The sequence below is a fragment of the Ambystoma mexicanum genome, chromosome 3p, assembly GCF_040938575.1.
Source record: "Ambystoma mexicanum isolate Mex_15411 chromosome 3p, UKY_AmexF1_1, whole genome shotgun sequence".
NCBI lineage: Eukaryota > Metazoa > Chordata > Amphibia > Caudata > Ambystomatidae > Ambystoma > Ambystoma mexicanum.
In genome coordinates, this window is record NC_090925.1 from 1,132,116,562 (window position 1) to 1,132,142,376 (window position 25,815).

At 47.6% G+C, this 25,815-nt stretch overlaps 1 protein-coding gene across 1 annotated transcript in view; it reads left to right on the forward strand.

Moving 5' to 3' along the window:
* The window catches only part of LOC138581303 (solute carrier family 22 member 4-like), a 745,421-nt gene extending 727,345 nt beyond the window's left edge, over window positions 1-18,076 (forward strand). The window contains exon 10 of the mRNA XM_069652517.1: window positions 15,900-18,076. Within this exon, the coding sequence (XP_069508618.1) occupies window positions 15,900-15,975 (76 nt within the window). The 3' untranslated portion in view covers window positions 15,976-18,076. The remainder of the gene's footprint in view (window positions 1-15,899) is intronic.
* The last annotated feature ends 7,739 nt before the right edge of the window (window positions 18,077-25,815 follow it).

Below are 25,815 nucleotides of genomic sequence, written 5' to 3' on the forward strand. Positions count from 1 at the left end.
TGTGCGCGGCACCTTATACAGTGCTCCCACCGATTTCCGGATATTCTCCCCTATTCCCATCTTCTCCAGGAGGATAGCCATATATCTCCACTCCACCCTGTCAAAAGCCTTCTCTGAGTCTAATGAGAGAAGACATGCAGCAAGGACGACCTCCTGAGTGTAGTGCATTACATTCAGTGTCTTCCTAATGTTGTCTAAGCCCTTACGCCCTCTGATGAAGCCGACCTAGTCCCTCAAGTCTCTTTCCCAGCACCTTTGCCACATTATTTACATCTGTATTGAGTAGGGAGATAGGCCGGTAGGATCCGAATTATGTCTGCTCCTTACCCTCTTTCGGGAGCAACACTATAATGGCCCCCATCATTGACTCGGGCAATGTCCCCCCTCCAGAACTGTGTTGAAGACTCTCGACAGGAACAGGGCCGGCATAGCTTGAAGAATTTGACCGAGAATCCTCCCTCGCCCGGTGCCGTTTCCCCCCTCATTGATTTGATTGGCTGGATGTCATGATGCCTACCTCCAAGGAGCCAGGTCCGACCCAGCAACCCCAGAGGCAGGCATCATTTCCCCCAGGGAAGTGCCAGCGGGCCCAAGCTGGGGCCCTTTGGACACAGTCCTGGCGCCTTAGGCGCCAGGCTCATGTTGGACCCCTGTCCTGGCGCCTTAGGCGCCAGGCTCATAAAGCTAGACATGTGTTCAAGTGTTTTAATGTGCACTTACCTGATGCAGACCATGCTGCTACATCCAGGCCCTCTTGAGGCCTGAATGGAACTACTTTACCTGTGGGACTACTTTCCCTGGGTGTGGTCGGGGAAGGATACATACCTGATCGGTGGAAGGATACATACCTGGAACTTCTTCCAAAGCTATTTAAACCACATCCGATCAGCAACTCACGCTTCGCGTTGTTCTGCTCCTCGCAGCTGGACGCTCACCGTGTCAGCTCCTGCTTCTGGACTTCAGCCACGCCTGTCAGCATCCTGGGTCACCTGCTAAGAGAGAATTGGAGAGAAAGAAGACCTTACCTGCTAAAGCAGCATCACAGAGACATCACACCGACAATCCTGAAAGGGAAGACATCATTTTAAAAGCATTTCGCTTCGATCGCTGCAGCGCTGCATTTCACTCACCTTTCCTGGGCACCTCCATCTTCAGGAAAAGCTCAGTTTCCTTCTAAGACTTACCTTTTGGGTAATTCCCATTTCATTTCGGGTCCTGCCGCTTCCTGGCATTCCGGACTCCGGCCCCTATGGGGAAAAAAGACAAAGACATTGAATGAGCGAATGCAAAGACATTACCCGAACGCTCGTCCAGAACTTACCTGTCATTTACTGGAACTGCACGTTTCACTTCGGGTCGGCGCCATATCTCCCGCATTCCGAACCCCGGCCCCTAAGGGGAAAAAGACATAAGCGTTGGCGCTTGCTGCAATAAGACAATGAACATTATTATTAAGCTTGAACTTTTGAACTTGCTACAGAACTCATACAGCGCCTTACCTGAATAGTCAAGCTTATTTGAACTCCCATCAAAACTCAATCCAGTGAAGTAACTGGGTTTCAACGCGCCCCTGCATCAGAAGCAGGATGGAGAGCTCATCCTTCCTGACCCTAAGGTGAGACTTCACGGGGAATCGAGGAAGGGTATCGTGGAGGGTTGGAAGGGAGTGGGAGGCTTGAGCATTATTCCGTCAGTAGGTAATACTCCCTTTTCACGCACGGGGGAATATTCCTGCGAGCCAGTGAGTCCATCTTCAGAGTCCTGCGCTTCACCATTGAAGAAGCATCAGCACTCGAAGCCAGACCTGCGCCTCCGTGGGAATCAGGTGAGCGTGACAGAACGCGAAGCCTACCCACAATTTCCCACCCGGGCGCTATGGAGAGTTCCGAGACAGATCAGCTGGCCCAGCTTTAGGTGAATTATGGGCAGAAGTGCACTCAGCCCGCCAGGAGACTAACGCTCTCAAAAGAGAACTGATCCTATCCAAGGAAAGAACAGATGACCTGGCCAAAAGGTTATTGCAGGCCCAGGCAGGGCCTTCTCCTTTACCTAATTCCGGAGGTACTTCCACATCAATGGGTTTGAATAACCCGGTACAAATCAATCTACCTGAACACATGCCTTTGGCCCCGCCAGAACGTTTTGCGGGGGATCCCAAGAAATATGCCGTCTTTATGAACCAATGTCGTTTACACTTTCTATGCAGACCCGGGGCCTTCCCTAACAATCAGACCAAGGTAGCCTTTATACTATCTTACCTCAGTGGCAGTGCTGCCGATTGGTCTATTCCATTGGTAAATCAGGATGATCCCATTCTCCAGAATTTTCAGGGTTTCCAGGCCAGCATGGAAAGATTGTTTGCTCGACACTCTCAAGGACAGGCCCTTGATAACGAACTGCTATCCTTACGACAAGGTAATCAGGATCTCCTGTCCTACGTTGCCACCTTTAATAGACTGGTTGTGGAAACTGGATGGCCAGAAAACAAAAGGATCACATTGTTTCATCGAGGCCTGCGCGGTGAGCTTAAGGATGTTCTAGGTCAAATAGTAGATCCACCCCAGGTCTGCGCAGACTACATAGACTTGGTGGTTCAACTTGATCACAGACTTCAAAACAGAAAAGCAGATCGGTTCAAGTACGAAACCCGAGTGCCGATCAAAACCCACGCTAACTCCAAGAGTACCGACGTATCTGAACCTATGCAAATCGGCGGTGTTAAAGGACCATTAACGCAGAAAGAACGAGAGAGAAGGCGGCAAAAGCAACTTTGCCTGTATTGCGGGACTTCCGGTCACTTTCTTCAAAATTGTCCAGTTAAACCAGCTAAGAAGGTGGTTGGAGCCACTGATAACGATTTTTTGACACCTGATTCGGGAAATGACCTAGCCCGACAAGCGTAGGGGTCCGCTTGCCGAGCTTGAAAACAAACTCTTTCACCTCGCATTTTGTCATGCCAATGGGGCTCGTGGACCCAAAACAGCCTCAGCTGTTGCATGCTATAAAAGCATACATCGACAGTGGAGCTATTGGAAATTACATAGACCGTGAATTGGCTTCCAGGATTAAGCTCCCTCTCCGCCCGAAAGTAACCCAAGATGTCATTTCTACAGTAGATGGAACCGAAATAGCCTCAGGGCCTGTAACGCATTCCACTGTTGAAATGGCACTGGTGGGTCAGGATGCACATCGGGAAGCAATCGTGTTTGATGTGATCAAGGCCCCACAATTTCAAGTAATTCTTGGAATTCCTTGGTTAGAAACACATAATCCCAGAATTGACTGGCGAGCAAAGAAGATAAGTTTTCCTGATTGTGAACCAACTTGTTACCCAAGAAATCCAGTTATGGGTCTAGCCTCAGCAACTTCCACCACTGCACAGCTACCGTCAGAATACCAAGAATTCCAAGACGTTTTTCAGAAGGAACAGGCTAACACGTTACCTCCCCATCGGTCTTATGATTGCCAAATCGATCTGGTACCCAATGCTCAACTACCTTGTAGTAGGATTTATGCTCTTACGGAACCTGAGAACCTACATTTGCGTCAGTATTTAGATCAGTACCTAGCCAATGGTTTTATTCGCCCGTCCAAGTCTCCTGTCTCCTCAGCTCTGTTCTTCGTGCCGAAAAAAGAGGGCGACCTTAGAACATGTATAGACTATCGCGCCCTAAATCAAATAACGATTAAGAATCGTTACCCTCTGCCCCTGATCCCTGAGCTTATCGACCAGGTGAAAGACGCTTGTGTGTACACCAAGTTAGATCTCTGAGGAGCTTAACACCTGGTGCGTATAAAAGAAGGCGACGAATGGAAGACTGCATTCCGCACCAAATTTGGGCTCTTCGAATATCAGGTGATGCCCTTCGGTTTGTGCAATGCACCTGCCGCCTTTCAGTACTTTATGAATGATGTTCTTCGGGAACTTATCGACGTCTGTGTCATTGTTTATATTGACGACATCCTGGTGTACTCTTCTTCAGAATCCGATTACAGAAAACATGTTAGGGCAGTTCTTGAGAAATTGCGCCAGCACAGACTATTTGCAAAGCTCGAAAAATGCGTTTTTCATACCACAGAAGTGGAGTTTCTCGGATTCATCCTGACACCTCAAGGAGTCCGAATGGACTCTCGAAAGGTGGAAGCCATCCTCAAATGGCCATCTCCTAGCTCGGTGAAGGGAGTTCAGAGCATGCTCGGCTTCGCCAATTTCTATCGAAGATTCATCCCGGAATTTTCCCGAACAGTCCAACCCATCACAGCTCTCTTAAAGAAAAACAAACGCTTTGAATGGACTCTTGAGGCCGAACAAGCCTTTCAGGACCTGAAAACCAAATTCACCTCTGCACCTACATTGAAGCACCCGCACCCAGATATCCCTTACATTGTGGAAACCGACGCATCCAGTTCGGCCATGGGAGCTGTCCTGTCGCAAAGAGACCCAGAAACTAACCAACTACACCCTGTGGCCTTTTGGTCCAGGAAATTTTCTCCTCCTGCAATCAACTACACAATTACCGACAAAGAGTTACTGGCTATTAAATCTGCTTTCAAGGCTTGGCGTCACTACCTTCTCGGGGCAAGACACACCATCACCGTAATTACGGACCACAGAAATTTACAGTATTTAAAGACTGCCAAAGCTCAATCTTCACGACAACTCCGATGGGCTCTATTCTTTGCGGAATTTGATTTTGTAATTACCTATCGCCCTGGCTGCAAGAATGGTAAAGCGGACGCCTTATCCTGGATTGGCATGGAAGAACCCAATTCGAGTTTAGAACCTGTGCCAATCATACCTGAACAAAGAATCTTAGGCCTAACTTCATTGCAAACTATTGAGGATATCCAAACGCAAGTAAAACAACTTCTAGACTCTTAAGACTTACTGGAATGGAGTCAAAAGGGTCCTCATTACACCGTTAAGGATGACTTACCCTACTTCCAGGAGCGGTTGTTTCTGCCTAGTAAAGAATTGCAAGAACTTGTTATTGCCCATCATCATGAATCATTAATGGAAGGACACCCTGGTATCGCTTAAACGGAGGAAAAAATCAAACGCCACTTCTGGTGGCCTTTTTGGAGAAAAGACATAAAGTCTTTTCTATTGTCTTGCGGAATTTGCGCCCAAAACAAGGGTCAAAAGAAAAGGCCAGCCGGCCTACTTCAACCCTTGGACATTCCACCGGCACCATGGCACACCATGTCAATGGACTTTATAACTGACCTGCCTCCTTGTGCTGGTCACAACACTATCCTTGTAATTGTGGATCTATTCTCCAAAATGGCCCACTTTATCCCTTTAAAAGGTTTGCCTTCAGCTTCCACCTTGGCCAAGGAATTCCTGGAGAATATAGTTCGCATACATGGTTTCCCTTCCATATTAGTCTCGGATCGTGGAAGTCAATTTATCTCCCATTTTTGGAAGAAGTGTTGCCAACTAGCACAAATAGATGTGCTGCTATCCACCAGCCACCACCCCCAGACCGACGGACAAACCGAGAGAACCAATCAGACTCTCGAGCAATATCTTCGGTGCATGTTACACCAATCCGAGTTAAATTGGAAAGACATCCTTTGGATCGCAGAATATGCATACAACAATTCAGTGCATTCTGGAACCGAACAAACTCCTTTTTATACTTTGTATGGTCACCATCCTCGGACCGCTGATCTAGATCCACCTCTGACCCTGGAAATGCCCGCAGTAAATCATCTGCATTCCACAATAACCCGAGCCTTCAAAGAAGCTGCAATTCATTTACAGCAAGCCAAGAAAAAGTATAAAGAAAACGCTGATTTGCACCGAAGTAAAACTCCTCCTTACCAAGTAGGAGATCAGGTATGGCTAGCAACGAAACATTTACCCCTCAAGGGCCCGCGAACCTTCAATCCCAGATTCATAGGGCCTTATCCCATCAAGGCTATAATCAATCCCGTGGCCTTTAAACTGGATTTACCGTCTAACATGCGTATTCATCCAGTTTTTCATGCATCACTTTTGAAGCCAGTACAACCAGGGACCCGACTGTCCAAGCCTCCAGACCCAGTTCAAATTGAAGGGGAATTAGAATTCGAAGTTAAAGACATTTTAGACTCCAAGGTGTTAAAGTCCAAACTCTTCTATCTTGTTGACTGGAAGGGATATGGACCTCAGGAGAGATCGTGGGAGCCTAGTAACCATGTTCACGCACCTCGATTAATACAAAGGTTCCACCGGAGATTTCCGAACAAGCCAAAACCCCCAGAGGGAACAACCTTGGGAGGGGCCTTGAGGGGGGTACTGTCATGATGCCTACCTCCAAGGAGCCAGGTCCGACCCAGCAACCCCAGAGGCAGGCATCATTTCCCCCAGGGAAATGCCAGCGGGCCCAAGCTGGGGCCCTTTGGACACAGTCCTGGCGCCTTAGGCGCCAGGCTCATGTTGGACCCCTGTCCTGGCGCCTTAGGCGCCAGGCTCATAAAGCTAGACATGTGTTCAAGTGTTTTAATGTGCACTTGCCTGATGCAGACCATGGGGCTACATCCAGGCCCTCTTGAGGCCTGAATGGAAGTACTTTACCTGTGAGACTACTTTCCCTGGGTGTGGTGGGGGAAGGATACATACCTGATCGGTGGAAGGATACATACCTTGAACTTCTTCCAAAGCTATTTAAACCACATCCGATCAGCAACTCACGCTTCGCGTTGTTCTGCTCCTCGCAGCTGGACGCTCACCGTGTCAGCTCCTGCTTCTGGACTTCAGCCACGCCTGTCAGCATCCTGGGTCACCTGCTAAGAGAAAATTGGAGAGAAAGAAGACCTTACCTGCTAAAGCAGCATCACGGAGACATCACACCGACAATCCTGAAAGGGAAGACATCATTTTAAAAGCATTTCGCTTCGATCGCTGCAGCGCTGTATTTCACTCACCTTTCCTGGGCACCTCCATCTTCAGCAGCGATCATCCAGATCCGCAGCCACTTCCCAGAGCCTAGAGAGAAAAAGACAAGAACACAAGGTGAGAGAAGGAAGGGAATAGGAAAAGCTCAGTTTCCTTCTAAGACTTACCTGTCGGGTAATTCCCATTTCATTTCGGGTCCTGCCGCTTCCTGGCATTCCGGACCCCGGCCCCTATCGGGAAAAAGACAAAGACATTGAATGAGCGAATGCAAAGACATTACCCGAATGCTCATTCAGAACTTACCTGTCATTTACTGGAACTGCACGTTTCACTTCGGGTCGGCGCCATATTTCCCGCATTCCGAACCCCGGCCCCTAAGGGGAAAAAGACATAAGCGTTGGCGCTTGCTGCAATAAGACAATGAACATTATTATTAAGCTTGAACTTTTCAACTTGCTACAGAACTCTTACAGCGCCTTACCTGAATAGTCAAGCTTATTTGAACTCCCATCAAAACTCAATCCAGTGAAGTAACTGGGTTTCAACGCGCCCCTGCATCAGAAGCAGGATGGAGAGCTCATCCTTCCTGACCCTAAGGTGAGACTTCACGGGGAATCGAGGAAGGGTATCGTGGAGGGTTGGAAGGGAGTGGGAGGCTTGAGCATTATTCCGTCAGTAGGTAATACTCCCTTTTCACGCACAGGGGAATATTCCTGCGAGCCAGTGAGTCCATCTTCAGAGTCCTGCGCTTCACCATTGAAGAAGCATCAGCACTCGAAGCCAGACCTGCGCCTCCGTGGGAATCAGGTGAGCGTGACACTGGATGACCTCTTCCTCTGATATTGGAGTGTCTAAGTCAAGAGTGATTTCCCTGGGTATGCCTTGAATGGGTAGTTGTGCAAGGAACTCTACTATGTGCGATTCATTGCTGTCAAATTTTGACTTGTATAATAGTTTGTGGTATTGTCTGAAAGCGGCCCCTATACTAGTGGTGTCGTAGTCCGGGGTCCCCCCGTCGGTTCTCACGGCCCTAACCATCGTACTTTTCTGCGATTCCCTCAGTTTTCATACCTAGATTTTGTCTGCCTTGTCGCCTTTATCGTAATATTTTTGTTTGAGAAAGAGCAATGTCTTCTCAGTTTTGTTCAGCAGAGGCTCTTTAACTGTGCTTTATGGGCCTCCGGTAATCTCATCTGGTCCAGGGAGATGGAGCCACCCTGGACCCGTCCCTGTTGGAGTTCTGCAATTTTCCCCCTAAGGAGATCTTCCTGTCTCTGCCCATCCCTTTTTTTTGAGGATCCTTTCTGAATTAAAACCCACGGATGGTGGCCTTGAACGCGTCCCATAGGGTGTGTGGGCCCACCTCCCCGTTATCGTTGAGCTTGAAATATTCATAATATCTGCAAGCAATGTGTGGGCAGTTTCCTTATCTTTTAGGAGGGAGTCATTACACTTCCACCTCCCTGGTCGTTGGCGCCCCAGGTGTCCCCCACCACTATGCTCAGTAAGTCTTGGTCTGACCAGGGTACTGTGTCTACCTAGGAGTCCTCAACGTGACAAACAAGGATCTATCTACCAGGATATGGTCAGTCCTTCAGAAGGATTCATGAGCTCGTGAATAGAATGTGAAGGAGGGATCTCCTGCTGTTGGGGGGGTCAGAGAGTCTACCAATCCAAATCCCCATTCACTTTATGGAAGTTCCGAGAAGTGGCCTCGGCTAGCTGGGATGGTCAGTGAATAAGTCTTTTCATATTGAAACAGCCATATATTAAGAGCAAAGATGTGCCCACTCACCAATTTACAACATGGTCTCTGTAAGCCCATTCGCGTCCTGTCTCTAGCACAGTCTAGTACCATGTTAGCAGGGTCTAGTACCATGTTAAAGTGGTTCTATGTTCTTAGAACATCAGGCTTTTATTTGGTGAGTTTTTTTACAAAAATGGTCAGCCGGACAAAACTCATCGCATTTTATTTTTATATTTGGGAGGATCCACCCAACCCCTTCCCTATTTTGTAGTCCCTATACCCCACAGCCCCACTAGTATTTAGTATTTAGTATTTCTTTATTTATAGTGTGCACCTAACCCGAGGGTAGCAGGGCGCAAAGGCATCAAGAGGTTTGCAAAGCTTGTTATATACAGAGGATGAAGTCCAGCTGAGGTTACATTGCTGGATCATCAAAAACACAGACTTAGGTGAGGTATGAATTTACAAGAAGATAAGTATGCAAGATAAGGTTATAGCCAGAGTTGTAATTACAAAGGTCAATTGACCACCTGGGTGATCAGATTTACAGCCATAGTAGTGTAGCACATCGGGCATTATATATCATGTTCCTTGAGCCACTGAATGGTCTTGGATCTGAATTGGCAATAAGGGAGGTCTTCCCTACATGGAGGTGGTAGGGAATTCCAAAATTGCACTGCTTTAACTGGAAAGCTGTTCCCTCCAGCCATAGTGCGTTTAAATCTAGGCACAAGAAGGAGATTGGAGTTAACCATTCTGGTTGGTCTGGAGAGAGGTGGTTTAGTGAATTTAGCTATAAGGTATTGAGGGGCATCTTGGTGTAGGCATTTGTGGGTCAAAGAGACAGATTTGAGGAAGATTTTGTCTTTGATGGATAGCCAGTTGACAGATCTTCTAGTCTCTGAGATATGGGCTTTTTTAGGGATGCTAAGGGCCGCTCTTAGTGCGTTATTCTGTAAGATTTGAATTGTGTTCGTGAGGTATTTGTTGCAGCCTACATATAACGCATTGCAATAGTCCAGTTTGGACAGGATAAGAGCCCTGGCTAGGGTGATGCAGTTCGACGGTCAGAGGAATGGTTTGGCTGCTCTGATAAGTTTGCAGGTGTAGGATGTGGCTGAAGCCATAGCGTTAACTTGTTTTTTGAAGGTGAGAGTGGAATCCAGGTAGAAGTCAAGGGTTTTGACCTCCTTGGCTACAGAGATATTGTTATTATTGATTACAAAAGAGGAGTAGATTGGGTCTAGTTTGGTGAAATTTTTGGAGGATCCTAGAATAATGAGTTTTGTTTTGTCATCATTCAGGCATAGACCATGTAGGGCCATCCATGCCTGGATGATGAGGTAAATTTTGTTAACGAAGGCCAAATCCTTGTCATAATCGCCCGTCAGCGGGATGAGGATCTGGGTATCATTGGCGTAGTTAGTGTAGGTGATACCCAGACCGTCTAGATCATCAAAAAGGGGCTTTGTGGAGATGTTGTATAAGGTCGGGGAGACGCACGATCCCTAGGGCACGCCACAGGTAATAGGCAAAGGGTCGGCTGCTGCCAGAGTGGAAAAGACTCTCATCGTGCGGTTATTAAGGAAGGATTGGATCCAACCGGTTGCCTCTTGAGAGAAGTGGGCTGCTTTTTGAAGGTGGTTACATAGGATCTCGTGGTCGACCAGGTCAAAGGCAGCTGAGAGGTCAAGGAGTAGTAGTAGTGCAGTCTTACCCTTGTCTCTCAGCTCATCCATCTGTGCCTTGAGATCTATGAGTGCGGTTTCAGTACTGTGTTGAGGCCTGAAACCCGATTGACGGACTCCAAGGAGGTGGAAGTGTTGAAGGTAATGTTGGATTTGTTGGTAAGCTATTTTGTCGAGGATTTTAAATAGGAATGGTACTGTAGTGATGGGGCGATAGTTTGTAGGGGTGGCAGGGTCTAAGTTAGGTTTTTTGGGAAGGGGGAGGACCCAGGATTGTTTCAGGTTGTTAAGTACGGTGCCTGAGGTGAATGACGCATTTATTAGTTTGGTAATAAACGGTGCGAGATCACGAGCAGCATCCTTTATCAATTGTGCAGGGCATAGGTCACCTTGGCAGTTCGAGGGCTTGAGGGTGAGGATGACATTTTCAACCTCTTTAGAAGTTACTTTGTGGAAATTGAAATGGGGATTAGGCGCAGGAGTGTGCGACCCAGTGGGGTGTGTCATTTTAGGGATTAGGCTACTGGGCTTGGTGGACGCGAGAAGGGAATCTTTTTTAATACTAATCTTAGTCTTGAGGGAGGTGATTTTGTTGGCTAAGGCTTTTTGTATACCCGTGCACCAATTCTTGTCCTTGAGGTTCAAGTCAGGTACTTGGGTGGGTGATTCTACCTCTTTTAGTATTGTAAAGAGCTCCCTAGTGTTAGATTTAGCTTGTGAAATTTGAGTGCTGTAGGACATTTGTTTGGCCAAGATGATTTATTTTTTGTATTGAGAGGCTAGTATACTCAAATTTTTCTTGTTGTTCTCTGAAGGATGTGATCTCCAGAATTTTTCACAGCGTCGTTTTTCCTGTCTAAGGGCTTTGAGGCAAGGGGAGAACCAGGTGTTAATGTGTTTTCGGGGTTTGCTCTTTCTCAACTTCAGGGGGGCTATGTCATCAAGAGAAGAGAGCATGACTTTATTGTATAAGTCTACCATCATGAAGGGATCAGTGCGATCTGGGATGGCATTCAGAGTTGGTAAGATCAGTGGGAGCAGGTTTTCAGGGGTGATGTTCTTTTTGTTTCTAGTCTGGACAGCTGGGGCTATGCTATCTGATTGCACTGATGTCGCCTCTAGGGTGAACGAGATCAAGTAGTGGTCAGTCCAGAGCTGCAGTAGTATAGCTGAGACTAGGACTGGGCAGTTATGCACAGCTAACCAGTCCAGAGTTTTGCCTTTAGTATGGGTAGATTCTGAGATCTTCTGGGTGAATCCTAATTCCTCTAAGGTATTATTAATAGTTGCGGCCACTAGCCCTTATATGCCCTTACCCACCCACCCCTTATATTTTTCAATGAGTTTTTCGGCCAAATCGCATTGGCAAAAAATGCACAGAAAAAACCTTGGTGATGTAATAACATTTTACCATTAAAGTCCCCCCCCTACAATAAGGGGGCCTTCTGTAAAAAGTTGCAGCTTGTCTCTAACTCTTTCCCAAATGGTTATTTGGCCTTCGTTCGGGCAATAGATCTCTCCCAGTGTCAATGGGCTCCCTTTAATGTCTCCTTTAACAAGTAGGTAGCAACCTTCTGGAACCCTATGTGTCGCTTTTGCCTCGAACCCCAGGCTGCTTGCCATGACAATGGATAGTCCTCTCTTTTTGGATGTAAACTAGGCTCAGTGTACATCTCATATTCTCCCCTCGGGTGCTGCTTCCTTCCCCCTTACCCAGTGTGTTTCCTGGAGAAAGAGCAGGTCAAGCTTGGCTCAGTAGAATTCTCGGGCCAGGAGCGATCTCTTCGTCGGAGAGTTGACTACTCTAGCGTTTAGAGAGCCCACCACCAGAGCTGACAGTGTGTTAGCCATTAGGATTTGGGAAACCCAATCATTTTGTGTGTCCGTTATGCGTTCCATCCTCGACCCTTGGTTTAGTCACTACTGCTTGCAGGCTAAAATATGTGTTTTGCCAACAACATAGAACCACCAGAACTATAAACCCCAACTCCCCTCATCCCCTTAACTGAACCCTACCTTCCTTTTCCTGGGACCCTCCTCCCCTTCCCCCAACCCCCATGACCTAGTAACGCCTGAACCCACCCCCCTCATCCCCTCCCACAACCTCCTTCCCCAACTCCCCTTTTGTATTACCCCAACCCACCTCCCCCGGCGTCCAGTCAGGTCTATCACTCATTTCTGGGACCTGACTGAACCACCATGGCACCCGGTCACCCCAGACCAATTCTTGAAGATGCTCTTTTCAATGAGTGCCCCCTCCCACCGATCTCCTTAGAAAGACCTCAACTTCTCCACCCCCCTCATCCAGATCCTTACCCCACATAGTAGGATGGTCCTTCCCCCTGTCCACACCCCAACTCTATGGGTCTCCCCAGGACACTGTATAGGGATGTAGTATTCCCCACCTCTGTCCTTTCCATGGTTCTCCATGGGGTTTGCCACCACTAATCTAGTCATGAATACAATTGTTTCCTGTGTCTGAGTCAATTGCCCCTGCGTGGCATTGGGGTGTTCAATTTCTTAAATTTCCTCGAGCCGTGGACCGTTTCCTGTGCCTCGAAGATCCTCTCATAGCTCCCCCTTCGGCAGGCCTCCGCGGAGGGTTGTCTCTGGTAATTCGGTCTTTCCATATGTTCACGGATCGCTCCCTTGATATCTTCTTCGGAGATCAGCTTGGATTGCTGGCCCCCGTATTCGAAGGTCAATGAGAACAGGTAGCCCCACTGGTATCGTATCCCCTTTTCTCTCAACAATAGTGTCAGCGGGGCAAACATCCGCCTTCTGGCCAGGGAAAATTAGGAGACATCTTCAAAGATTGAGATTGTTGCATTGTTATATGTGATGGTGGGGGACTTCCTGGCTTCCTCTAAGATCTTTCTTTGGGTTTGTTGTGTGGACAAGGTCCGGGGTTCAGGCACCTGTTGCTTTTCTGTCCTTTGGCACTGGAGCGCTTCCCTCTGCAGCCAGTTTGAGGTCTCTCTCCTTCTCCTCGTTGAGGGCTCCTGTCCCCTCTCCCACCCATAGAGGATCTATGCTTGGTGATTTTGTGGATGAATCCGGGCCCCGAACAGGCTCTGTTGCTGCTGCTCACTCGGGTTAGAGGGCTAGACTGCAGCCCTGTAGATTCTCCATGGGCTTCTTCACTGCGCCCCTCTTTGCTGGTGTGTTTGCCCTGTATCCACTGTGGGGGTCCAAGCGTTTCCCTCTGCCTGGCTCAGGATAAGGGAAGGTCAGGTTTCCCCAGCGCAGCACTCCGGTTCTGTCTGCTGTGCCCCTCATGGGCCGACCTCCTGGGGTTTCTTGGAGATGAGCTGTCGGGCCTCAGGCTGGGGGGTTGTCTTGGGGCTTGTGTGTACCCCGGGGCCAGGGCCGCAGCTCCCAAATGGGCCCCGACTAGGGGGAGGGCCAGGGGTGACCACTCACTGCCTTTATCGGTCTCTGCATTGTTGCACCGTTTCTTCCCGCGACTGAGGGACGGCTATGGAGGGCTATTGTCTCCGTATCAGGGGACGTCTGCAGTATCTTCCGTTTTCCCTGGGGCTTCGGCTTCAAACTTCACCCGTTTGTGCTGAGTTTGTTGAGGCACTGGGTGGGGTCCTCTGGTCGTCGATGTGGGGGCTTATGGGAGGAGCTAAGAACCCTTTTCATCCCGACGGTGACGGAGCAGCACAGAGAAGTCAGCACATCTCTGTGCCCCATGGTGGCTGATCCTAAAAGGTCTTTATTAACTCAACTGTCAAGATGCTGTAAGGCCTAACATGCCCTATACTAAGGTGGGATTTCCCTACCTGAATAAACTAAGGATAGTCTGAGTTAGTAAATTCAACTTAAAAGTATGTCTGTCTCCAAAACCTATAATAGCCCTCACAACTGAAGCTAAACAATGTGTAGGGATGTCAGCAAAGAAACAGTATTCAAACTAAAGTTCTGAGCTTTTTCCAGCTCCAGGCTCCCTTCCCCAAGTTCTAGACAGTTCCAGCAAACGGGCCTCGTGGTTCCTTTCCCCAAGTTCAACAAAGAGGGCTGGACTTGTCGTCCCACCAAAAAGTAAAATCAAGTAGATATTCAGAATTATCAAACAAATATCAAAATAATCACCATTACCAGTGATACATACATTTATTTTTTCATACATAGTAATTGTAAAAAGGCTACAAATCGCATTTGTTTTCACTATCGGGTATGTCAAGAAGCCCAGGGCAATCCTAAAATAAAAAAACAAATCAAACACGTTCAGTTATTGCAGTGATCAGACCCAGCCTCGACTGTTGTGTATATATTTACAATGTTGCTTAGTGTCAAGCAGATCGATGACTGATGTCACAATTGAGCATACAACAACAAAGTAAGACATAGTATAATGAGGGACAAAATACAGTTAATAAATCAAAATGGAGTACACAGGCTTTTAGTTTTCATCAGGAGAACGGGCTTATGTGTGGTGCTCCTGTCTATGAGTGGGGACTTCTGAAAGTCAAAAGATCTCCCCAGAGTGACTGATTTGAATCTATAAGATAGATTTGTTTGTCCCCCGCCCCTCTGACCCTAATACTGTGCAGGGGACGCCACCACCCATCGGCTCCTCACCACCATCCACAACTCCCTTCTGTCATGCGGGGGACACACCTACAAACCCTGATCTCGCACTAGGTCCTGCTCCTTCCCCAACCCACCAGATTTGTCCCACTCTTCCCTGTCCCCATGCCCTCCCGCATAAGAAACCATACCTTCCTCCACACCATCCCTTTCCTTACCTCCCTGCTCCAGCTTCTTTTCTGGCTCTCCCCCAGACATGCAGGAAAAGTGATTGCAGCATTTCCCGGCAGGCACAGTGCGATCAAAGTGCCTTGTTGGGGGAAAAGTGGGCCTCTCCTTTATTTGATGTCCAAAGCTGGTATCTATAAATGAAGAGATACTTGTCATCTTATTTCCTAACTGTACTTCGAATCCTGGCTCTGTCATTAAAACGTGAATCTGAATATAAATCCATTCCTATATAGCACTTATGTAGAATTCCTCCCACTTCCAAGCACTGTATTAACAGATGCTTTTATCACCCTATTTAACGGTACTCCATGTTTTCATTTTCGGGTGGGTGGAGGGCTGATTTGGCCTTGCCACGGGATTCTCACTTGTGAAGGGGAGCTCGGGAGGGATGGAAGAGGGCGAGCAGACGGGAAGTGACGGGGAGAGGGAGGAAAGATGGCGGGCAGGTGTGACTATCATGCAACTTGCTCCGAACCTGGACTTAGATTGTGAGCTTCCACCCGGGGTTGGAGAAATCTGCTAGGCCACTGTACCCACCCAGGGTGCCAATAGGTAATTAAATATATACTTTGAAAGCCTTGGTACAGTACTTTTCCGATGGGCTTTTTGTAAATGCATATATGGGATTTAAATTGCCATGTCTTAAAGTAAGTGTGAGAATTTATTCCGTGAATTTATTCAGTGAAATCATCCTTTTTAATGCATTTGTGTGTTGTAGAAATGTGTATACTATTTTTCTGAATCTGAAATGTTTTCAGTATTACCAGGAAACCGTTTTAATATGCTTCATAATTGAACTGTTGTTTCTTTTCAGATTCAGGTGCAGGAAGCATTCATTCAGCAAAGAGAATGAGAAGGCCAATGGAATCATCAAGGCCACGCCCCTTTGACGAAGTATTTCTCTACAGTGCCTGGGCACACACTGAAAGTACGAACACTATGCTCAATTGTGGTAGTACCACAGCATACAATGCAAGTGTCAGCAACGTCTTCCAGTTGCTGCGGTTGTGACATTACGGCTATTTCTTTAAAGCAAGGTTCTCTTGCTCTTAATTCCAGTTTAATTTCCATATGACTGCCATCTGAATTGTATGACATACCTCAACCCCACAATCTTCCAATAAGTGCACAGTGGGATGTCGACATTTGTGATTCGTATAGAACACATTTCAATTGGTTTTGTTGTCCTCCCTCTGTTTCATTTCCTTGGCTTGTCGCACCCTGCAACACTTGTGTATAGGCGCATTATATCATATCAAAGGTTTAAAACTGATGTCCAATCACCACGTCTATCAATCTACATGAATGTTTGTAGACTATGGGCCTCATTATAAGGCTGGTGCTCCTGTAATGAAGGGGGCCAGAACGGGACCGCCCCATTTCATTACAAGAGCGCCGATTACGAGCTTCCCATCGCAGGACCCGGATCGCATGCCTTGTGAAACCAGTCATGCTTTCCGGGTCCCGCGAGGGGAAGGGGGAGGCAATAATGGGCCAGATGTAATCTGCCCGTTATTACCTCCCTCCCCATTCCCATCGAACCCTATGGGGGCTCCAATGGGAATGGGGATGGGTTCTTGCAAGGAGGAATTACCGGGTCCTCCTATGTCGGAGTAACCCGGTAAGTCCCCATTGCAGGAACCCGGTAATGGAGCCCGGAACGGAGGCATTCTCGTAATGAGGCCCTATGTGGCGAATGAATGATTTGCTTATCACTAGCGTATGGAAGGATTTTGTGAACGACCGTCAAGACATTCCGAAGATCTACGGATTATCCTTGCACTTCCAGATAAATCTATGCAATAAACCGCTGCGTTTTGTGTCGACCATACACACTATTCCGCTGAGAAAGATCACAGATGTAGCCCCTGCTGGCAAACTGGAATGTGCTTTCAACTCTTGCTGTCCTGGGTTTGTTTGGCTGAAACATGAAGATCTGTGTCTGAAGGTGAGGGCTCCACAAAGACTATTTCAACAAGCTCATGAGAGCTGATCCTGTGCATCATCTCAGCCGCTTTGAAAGTTGAAGACACATCGTCAGTCAGGGAAGAGTCATTTCGTCTGGACTTCGACCATAGCTGGTCTCTTGTTTGAATTCGGATCGCAAGCTGGAATGATGACTCTGTTATAAGTGATACGAGAATTACCTGGGAAGACATTTTTTCCTGAAAGTTCTCCTCATCTCTTGAGATAGTAAAGAGGTGCTGATTTTGTTTGTTGCTTATGAATTCCATTTTTGATCCAACCTTCAGATACAGGTGAAATGTTTTAATGTGGAACTACCCTACATATGACTTTGGCCTGTTTCCAGTCAGGTAGGACAATGCTGGTGCTACTTAGGCCTCATTTAGAGGTTGTCAGTAGGTGAAGAAAAATGTGGGAATGGATTAAGTACAAGTTAAACCATTTTTTATTTCAATGAAGATATCATGTAATGCCGCATAATTGACGATAACTCAGCAACCATAATTTCATCAGCATTCCGCCAACCTCTAATTCACCTCCATTGTGCTTGGCGTGCTTTGTCTACTGTGGTTACAACGTGACATGTTTACATGTCGAAAGTTTCTTCAAGTCACTTTGATCGAGTCGACTAAATATGTGGATGGATAGGTAGGGATAGGAGGGGACGGATGGGGTGAACTGTAAAAATAAAAAAGTGGTCGATAATGTCATGATCAAAGTGACTCGACCAAGCTTGCCACTTTCAGAAATGACACTGTGTAACCATGTGGAACCAGCGTGCTTATCCTAGATTTTGAGCTTGCTCTCAACCATTGAGTAAAATTACATTCATAAATATTTAAAAAATGCTAACAAAACTGCTGCTTCCTAACAATGTTATTGAGAATGTTCAGGTTGATGGGCGACATGTAATGTCTTAAGTTCTAAATCACAAACGTTCATAGAACTTCATTGTAAGGCATTTAATTTCATTTTTTAAAATTGATGTTGAAATAAAAAATGCACACCGGGGTACGTGAAATACAAGGACTCAAGTTTATTCTCAATCTTCCTCTTAGACAGACGTTTTTCTCAAGCACTTACATGGCATAGTCTTCTTCCTACAGAGCATCCAAGCCATGTTGGCCATGAACCTCAAAACACTAAAAGGAAACACATTTTACTGATGGTCATGGAAACATATGAACACAGTGAAAGACTGCTAACACAGAGGGTCTGATTCAGAGCCTGTGCTAAGCACATCGTGGACAGCCAACATTCTCCCATCCAGTTTCCAACACCATCATTCTGAGATGGGTGCTAAAATCTGTCTTTGTGGAGGATACGTTCTGCAGTGGCTTAGCGAGCATTCCTCAAAAGACTGCCACTTTTTTTTCTAATTCAAAGAAAGTTTTCTTAAACTTTCGCTGAACTAGAAAAGTGGTGCTGCGGTCTGAGAAAAGCTATGTACATAATGGAGAACGTGTGCTGTGGAGTTTCATGGCGCCTCCCAGCGTACCGTTAATGTACGCCTCTTTTGGCTGCTGCAAGAAGGGTGTTCTGGCCTCTGAATACAGTCCTTGCCCGCCCCTTGTGTGTGAGGTAGTTGGCAAGGCTGTTGCCATGCCGTAAATCATGACGTTGCAGGAGTGGCAGGCTACGTTTATTGCCACCACTCCCATAATACATCAAAATGCATGTCTTGATGAAAAGTGTCCCACGGCTCTGTTCCATTATTACACGCAGCTTTGAATCAGGCCTCAAGTCGTTTCAATTTCCCCCCAAAAAATCCTGTGTTTTTACTTTCAAATTCCGCCCCTGATACTTAAGAGAGCTGACAATTGTGCTTTTCAGTCGTCCCCACTACCTCTGCATATCAGAGATTTCTAGCTTAGAAAACTGTCCCTTAATATGATGACCCTTTAGAATCGTGAAAAACAAGTGGTTTTGGTGTGAGGGCAGTACTGCTGGGCCACATTAAATGGCCGTCAGGACTGTTTGCGAGTCCATCCGTCACGTCTAGGGATGAAGAAAAATACAAATGCTGGTATTTTTTGGAGACCCAGAATGAGTAACTTCCTTGGAGACTGCCTTTTAACTGCTCTGAGAAATACGAATGTTTTGCAACCTGCCTGTCCCTCTGAGCGAAAAACCAAGTTCCAGCAACAGCGAAAAGAATGAGAACAAAGCACACACCCAACACTATTGGCTGGCCAAGTGTCAGTTTCACTTGTTTTTATATTTATTGTTGACATTGTATCAACAAAATGAAATCATGAAAAGCCCTCAATGTTCTTTGCGGTCTGGAAAATTCCATATTCTTAGTGAATATTGAATGAGTATCTCTCAATACACAGGCATAGATAACAATATAAAAAAGAGTTTGGCTGAAACGGTACAGCTACAAGGAATTGCAGTGTATTTTATATTGTATTGGAGGTTACTATGTGTTTCACCCAGGAACAAAGAGAGGCAGCAGTTGCCGATGCATTTCTCAAACAGGTGCTATAATTTGTGGATAATAATGGGTTGATGGTGGGGAATACCCGGGAACCAAAACCAAGGACAAGACGTCATAAATAATAGACCGAAGTCCCAGGGGTCGAACTGTACACTGGGTGGTGTTCACAGTCGAGTTAGGGTGAGCTAGTGCTGTGCGAGGAAGTGGCGAGGGAGGGGATACATCATGATGGAGTTTGTAGATTTTTAGTACAGATTTAACGATTCAATAGTAGTGGAGTTTTTCACATAAAGGGGTACAGAGTTTCAGTGGTGATGGGTAAGGAGGGAGAAGGAGTGAAAACGATAGGGTGTACCGGGTGGTCAGGGTAGAGAGGGATGAGGTAGTATATTAGGGTGGAGTTTGCAAAGAGGCGAGTTAAATAATGTACGTTTGCTGGGGGTGCAAGGTAGTGCATAGATTCGAAGACAAGCAGGAGGAACTAAGGCCAGTGTTTCATGGAAAGCCAAAGAGCATGAAGGTGTTATATGGAGGTGAGGGAATTGGGGGTGGGGGGTTGTAAACGGTATGGGTGCCAAAACTAAGTAATTTTTCCAGTTGACAGAAGGAGTAGAAGTGGGTGCCAAGAAGAACGCTGCTATGGTAGTTACCACAACTGAATACGAGATTCGCTATGAGGTTTTTACAGACTTGATAGTGAGCAGAAGCCACGTTTTGTATATGTTCTTTTCTTTATATTTGTTTCGCTGATTAGCTGATTTGCAGCTTCTAACAAATAGTAAAACTGAAGAAAAAGAGAGAAACAGTGATCAAGTTACAGCAGAAATAAAAACAAATATAGATTTTGATAATATTAATTTTAGATAAAAACAATTCATTATCATATTTTTTTAATTATTGTTTCCTTATATAAGTAGGGCAACCAGGCTAACCCAAATCAATGGCTTGGAAAGAGCCAACCACTGCTATTAAGTCAGAGGATACTCGGCCCCCTAAAACATCTATTCCAGACGGCCTCTTCATCCACAATAACGCCCCTGTAGAAGTATCTCCTAAAGTACTTGAGACAAACAGGATGCAGAGAGAGGCATTCCATCATTAAATGTGTTAGGGTTTCAACCTTTTTTTTTTTTTTTTTTTTTTTCTCCCCTCGCAGGATTCTCAAACTTAGGTGGCCCGGTACCTAATACGCATTACTGTTTTTGCTCTGATTTGTGGTATACTAGGGTGTTTTTTCTCCCCTCGCAGGATTCTCAAACTTAGGTGGCCCGGTACCTAATACGCATTACTGTTTTTGCTCTGATTTGTGGTATACTAGGGTGCTTTTTCTCCCCTCGCAGGATTCTCAATCTTAGGTGGCCCGGTACCTAATACGCATTACTGTTTTTGCTCTGATTTGTGGTATACTAGGGTGCTTTTTCTCCCCTCGCAGGATTCTCAATCTTAGGTGGCCCGGTACCTAATACGCATTACTGTTTTTGCTCTGATTTGTGGTATACTAGGGTGCTTTTTCTCCCCTCGCAGGATTCTCAATCTTAGGTGGCCCGGTACCTAATACGCATTACTGTTTTGCTTGCTCTAATTGTGGTAACTTGTGCTTGCCGCTCACTTCCTGTCTGCGTGCTCTCGTTTCGTCTGTCTACCCCCCCCTCCCTCCCTCCTACTCCATGATGCTCTCCGTCTCGCCTATCTTCTCTAACTGCTTCTCCATTGACTATCCTGCTCTCCTCACTAAATCTGGTAGGAAAAAGTTTAAAAAGGACATCCTGGTCTCCAACCCAGGCCTCCCTATCGCTGACACCTACACTAATGCCTGCTCTAAGGAAACTCTCACTGACATCCTCTTTTTCGTGCCTTCGCCTGACCTATGGACCCTTCATATGGTCTCTGTGCTCTCTCCTTTCTCCTCCTGTCCCATTAATGGTGGCACCCGTTGGGATGTCCTCTTGGCCCCCTTCCGCTCCTCCAAGGCCATCCTTAATGTCTACGCTAATGGGACCGTCTTGGGCCCAACCTTCACCTCTTCGATAGACGCTTCCCACACCTCATCAACTTCCTCTCCTCTCCTGCTGTCCCCCCTCCTCTATCCTTGGCTACCTTGCCTCTACCCTCCCTCCCTGCCCCCTCTCGTGCTCCTTCTTCACCTCCTTCTTCAATACCTCCACAGGGCGTACCTCTGATCTGTACCCCTCCCCGGAAGTTCTTCAAGGATGGCAGCCTTCTCCACATTGCCACACTAAACACTCGCTCTGCCATCAAGCACTCCTCCAATATCTGTCACCTTCTTGAGGAACTGGACCTCGACGTCCTTTGTCTCACTGAGACATGGTTCACAGCCAGCTCTGCCACCAGCTTTGACACACTCCTACCTGATGGTTACAAGATCCTCTCCGTGCCCAGGCCCAACCGTGCAGGGGGTGGTGTTGCCCTTATCTTCCCTGAGTGGATTCCTGCCACTGTCACTCCTACGCAGACCTACTCCTCTTTTGAATGCCTTGTCTGCCGACTCTCTCTCTCTCCTAGCCATTCCCTTACCGTGGCTACTATCTATCGGCCACCTGGTCAAATTTCCTCCTTCCTCTCTGAGTGGGCAGACCTCTCCTCCGCACTCCTGTCCTCAACCACTCAACTCCTCTTTCTTGGCGACTTTAACATCCACCTTAATGCCTCCAGTCCCCCCACTGGTCTCTTTCGTGACCTCTGCGACTCTCTCTCACTCTCTATTCTCCCATCTGGGCCTACTCACTCTGCTGGGCACACTCTTGATGATCTGATCTCTTCTGACCTTCCCCTCTCCGTCCCTCTCTCCACTCCTCTCTCCTGGAGTGATCACTTTCTCCTATCCTCCCACCTCACCCTGCCTACCCCACAGGCAAAGCCACCCTCTTCACTGCCACCCACCTTCTCGGTCATCCGACCCATGAAGCGTGTGTCAGTTGAGGCTTTTGCTGCTACCTTCTCGCCCCCCTGCCCCTTCGGCTGACTCCCACCCTGACACAGCCCTCTCCATGCTCCACTCTGCTATATCTGTTACTCTTGATATCCTTGCCCCCGTCATGAGAATCCGCCTGAAGCCCAAAGCCAAATGTAACTCCTGGTATGACTTGGATCTCGCCACCCTAAAACGCAAGTGCAGGGTTGCAGAGAGGAAATGGCGTGCTTCATGACAAACTGGCCTGCCGCCTGCTCCAAAGGCAGTACCGGCTCTCCGTTCTCACCAAGAAGAGAGCCCTTATCCAAGCCCGCATCTCTGCGGCATCAAACAACTCCGCCGAACTCTTTAAAATCTGCAAGGAGCTGGCCAACCCTGTTGCAGTCTCTACCTCTCCTGTCCCCTCCCAGGCCCTCTGCACTGCACTGGCCTCTCACTTCATCTCTAAAACTCAGGACATCCTGTGCTCGCTCTCCTCCTTTCACCTCCCTCCCTCCCTACCCGACCCTTCCTCTGGCCCTTCTGCGGTCACCCCTCCTCCCTCCTTCTCTGCCTTTCCACCTTTCTCTGCTGACGAGGTTTCCAGACAAGTCCGATCTATGAAAGTCTCGTCTAAACAGGTTCACCCCTGTTCCTCCAAAACTATCAAGGACCACATCGACTCCCTGGCTCCTGCCCTGGCTGACTTTTGCAACCACTCCTTCGCCTCTGGAGTCTTCCCTTCCCCCCTCAAGCACTCCCTTGTGCACCCTCTTCTCAAGAAACCCTCTTCCGACCCCTCCTGCCCGGCTAACTATCGCCCTATCTCCATCACTCCCTTCCTGGGCAAGCTCCTGGAGAAACTGGCCATCTCCCAGCTTAACCTCCATGCTGAATCTGTTGGTAGTCTTCATGACCATCAATCTGGCTTCAGAGCTGCCAGAAGCACAGAAACTGCTCTCCTGAACATCCGTGAAGACCTGCTCTTGAACCTCGATTCCAACACTCCGTGTGCTCTCATTCTGCTCGATCTCTCCTCTGCCTTTGACACTGTCAACCATGCCATCCTGCTCAACCGTCTCCGGGAAAACCTGGGTATCACTGGTCAGGCTCTGGCGTGGTTGACCTCTTTCCTTTCAAATCGACCCTCCCAGGTCCAACTGGGGCCCTTCCTCTCCGACATCTTTTTCTCCACCTGTGGTGTCCCCCAGGGATCTAATCTCTCTCCCTGGCTGTTCAACCAGTATCTGGCACTCCTTGCCCACCGCATCGCCGCTCTCTGCCCTAATTTCCAGTGCTATGCGGACGATACCCAACTCATCTTCAGGCTACCCTCAGCCTCCCCCTCTCCTTCCCTCATCTCTGACTGTCTGTCTGCTATCCAAGAATGGTGTGCCGCAAATGACCTCTGCCTTAATGCCAGTAAGACTGAGATCCTACTCATCGGTACTCCCACTCCCTCCTTCCCTGTAGCTCTCTGGCCTGCCTCCCGTGGCCCCCTCCCTGCTCCTACCTGCAAGGCAAAAAACCTTGGGGTCATCTTCGACTCCACACTCTCCTTCTCTCCTCATATTTCTGACGTCGCCAAGAGGTCACACTACCAGCTGCACCTCCTCAGAGGTATTCTTCCCTTCCTCTCCTTCCCCCAGAAGCTCACTGTCTCCCGAGCCCTGGTTCTCTCAAAGCTGGACTACTGTAACAGCCTCTATCTTAATCTGCCTGCCTCCACTCTCCGCCCTCTGCAACTCATCCAGAACAGAACTGCGAGACTTGTCCTTGGCCTCAAGCCCAGGGACCGTATCTCTCCAGGACTGAAATCTCTACACTGGCTCCCAGTGGCTGCGAGGATAAAGTTCAAAACCCTCTGCATTGTCCACAAGGCCTTCTGGGGCCTGGGTCCTAAATACCTTCAACTCTCTCTTCCCAAATATCTTCCTTCCCGAGCCCTTCGCTCATCCGCCTCCAATTCCCTCAGGGTTAGCCGCTTCTCGAAGCAACGAGCTGGGGGTAGATCTCTCTCCGCGGCAGGGGCCTCCCTCTGGAACAGCCTTCCTGCCTCCCTGAAACTTGAGGAGAACCATCTCCGGTTCCGGAAGCACCTCAAAACCTTCCTCTTTGCTTCTGCTTTCTCTCTCCCTCTCCCTTGCTGAACAGCTAATTTAATTCCTCACTGAAACTGCACTGATCCTGCAACTGGACCAATCTAAACGGCCTCGGCCCTGGGCCCTGCCACTCTCCACTTGCACTGATGCCCTGGAACCCCTTTGCACTGCGGGACTGTCTCTGTATCCCTACAGCCCCCCCCCCCTCCCCCAGCACTTGTTCTGCACTTACCTCACACTTGCCACCAGCTGGCCCTATTTATTTATTTATTACGTTACGCCACTTACCTTGTACTGCACTTCCCCCCCTCCCCTTCCCCTTGCACTTTTCCCCCTCCCCCACCCCTGCACTTGCGCGATCTGAATGACACCTGGCCTAGTAAGATCGTTGTCTGTCTCCCCTTGTCCCCCCCTCCCTGCCTCGTTGCGCCTTGAAACACATGTGTATAGGCGCGTTACAAATACCATATCATATCATATCATATCACTAAAACCTACATTTTGAGTGACCAGAGTTAATCATTTTATATCTCAACAGAATCTCCTTAGTGAACAAAATATTCCACGGAAATCTGCAACATTCATTCTTTGCACTGATACATGGATAAAAAGGTTGCCACCACTCCCTGCTTCGTTCAGTACTCCAACAAGCCAAAGATGGATATGTAGCGTCGAACTCGACCCAGAGTCTCAGACAGTGTTTAGTGTGCTGGGGTCTATTTTTTAACTCATCTTGTGAGGAGCCAATCTTGGATAGAAACTCATTGCACTCTTTGTGAAACAGGAAGGGGCCTATATTCAAGGATTGAAATAAAGCAGCTTGAACGTCTCCATAGAGTGTAGAGTCATCTGCAGACAGGATCTTATTATACAGATTAAGAAAACCCCATATTCCCCTTGATTTAAGTGATTGAATTCCCATATCGTATCTCAATACCATCCCTAGGAGCAAGTTGGGAGATTGTAACACGTTTGTCCATAGAAGAGCCTCAAGTTTGGGAAGGAGGTTCAACACAGAACTATCCTGTATTTCAATACCATTGAGTAATTTAGAAACCAAGTTTTCCTGATAAAATTTAAGAGACGGGAGTATGGAAAACATTCTGTTGTTCCCATAGATTTCTTTCAGCTGAGAGCCAAGACCCAAAGTTTTGTTTACTAGCCTCTCTATTAATAGTCGCTTTGTGGGTTTGGACTCAAAGCGAAACCCCAAATACACAAGAGACTCCACCACTTGTTTGACCTTCCACCCACCAATGTCGAGCAGCTTGCTTTTTTCTCTTCGAGAATGTCATGACCTTAGTCTTGGAGG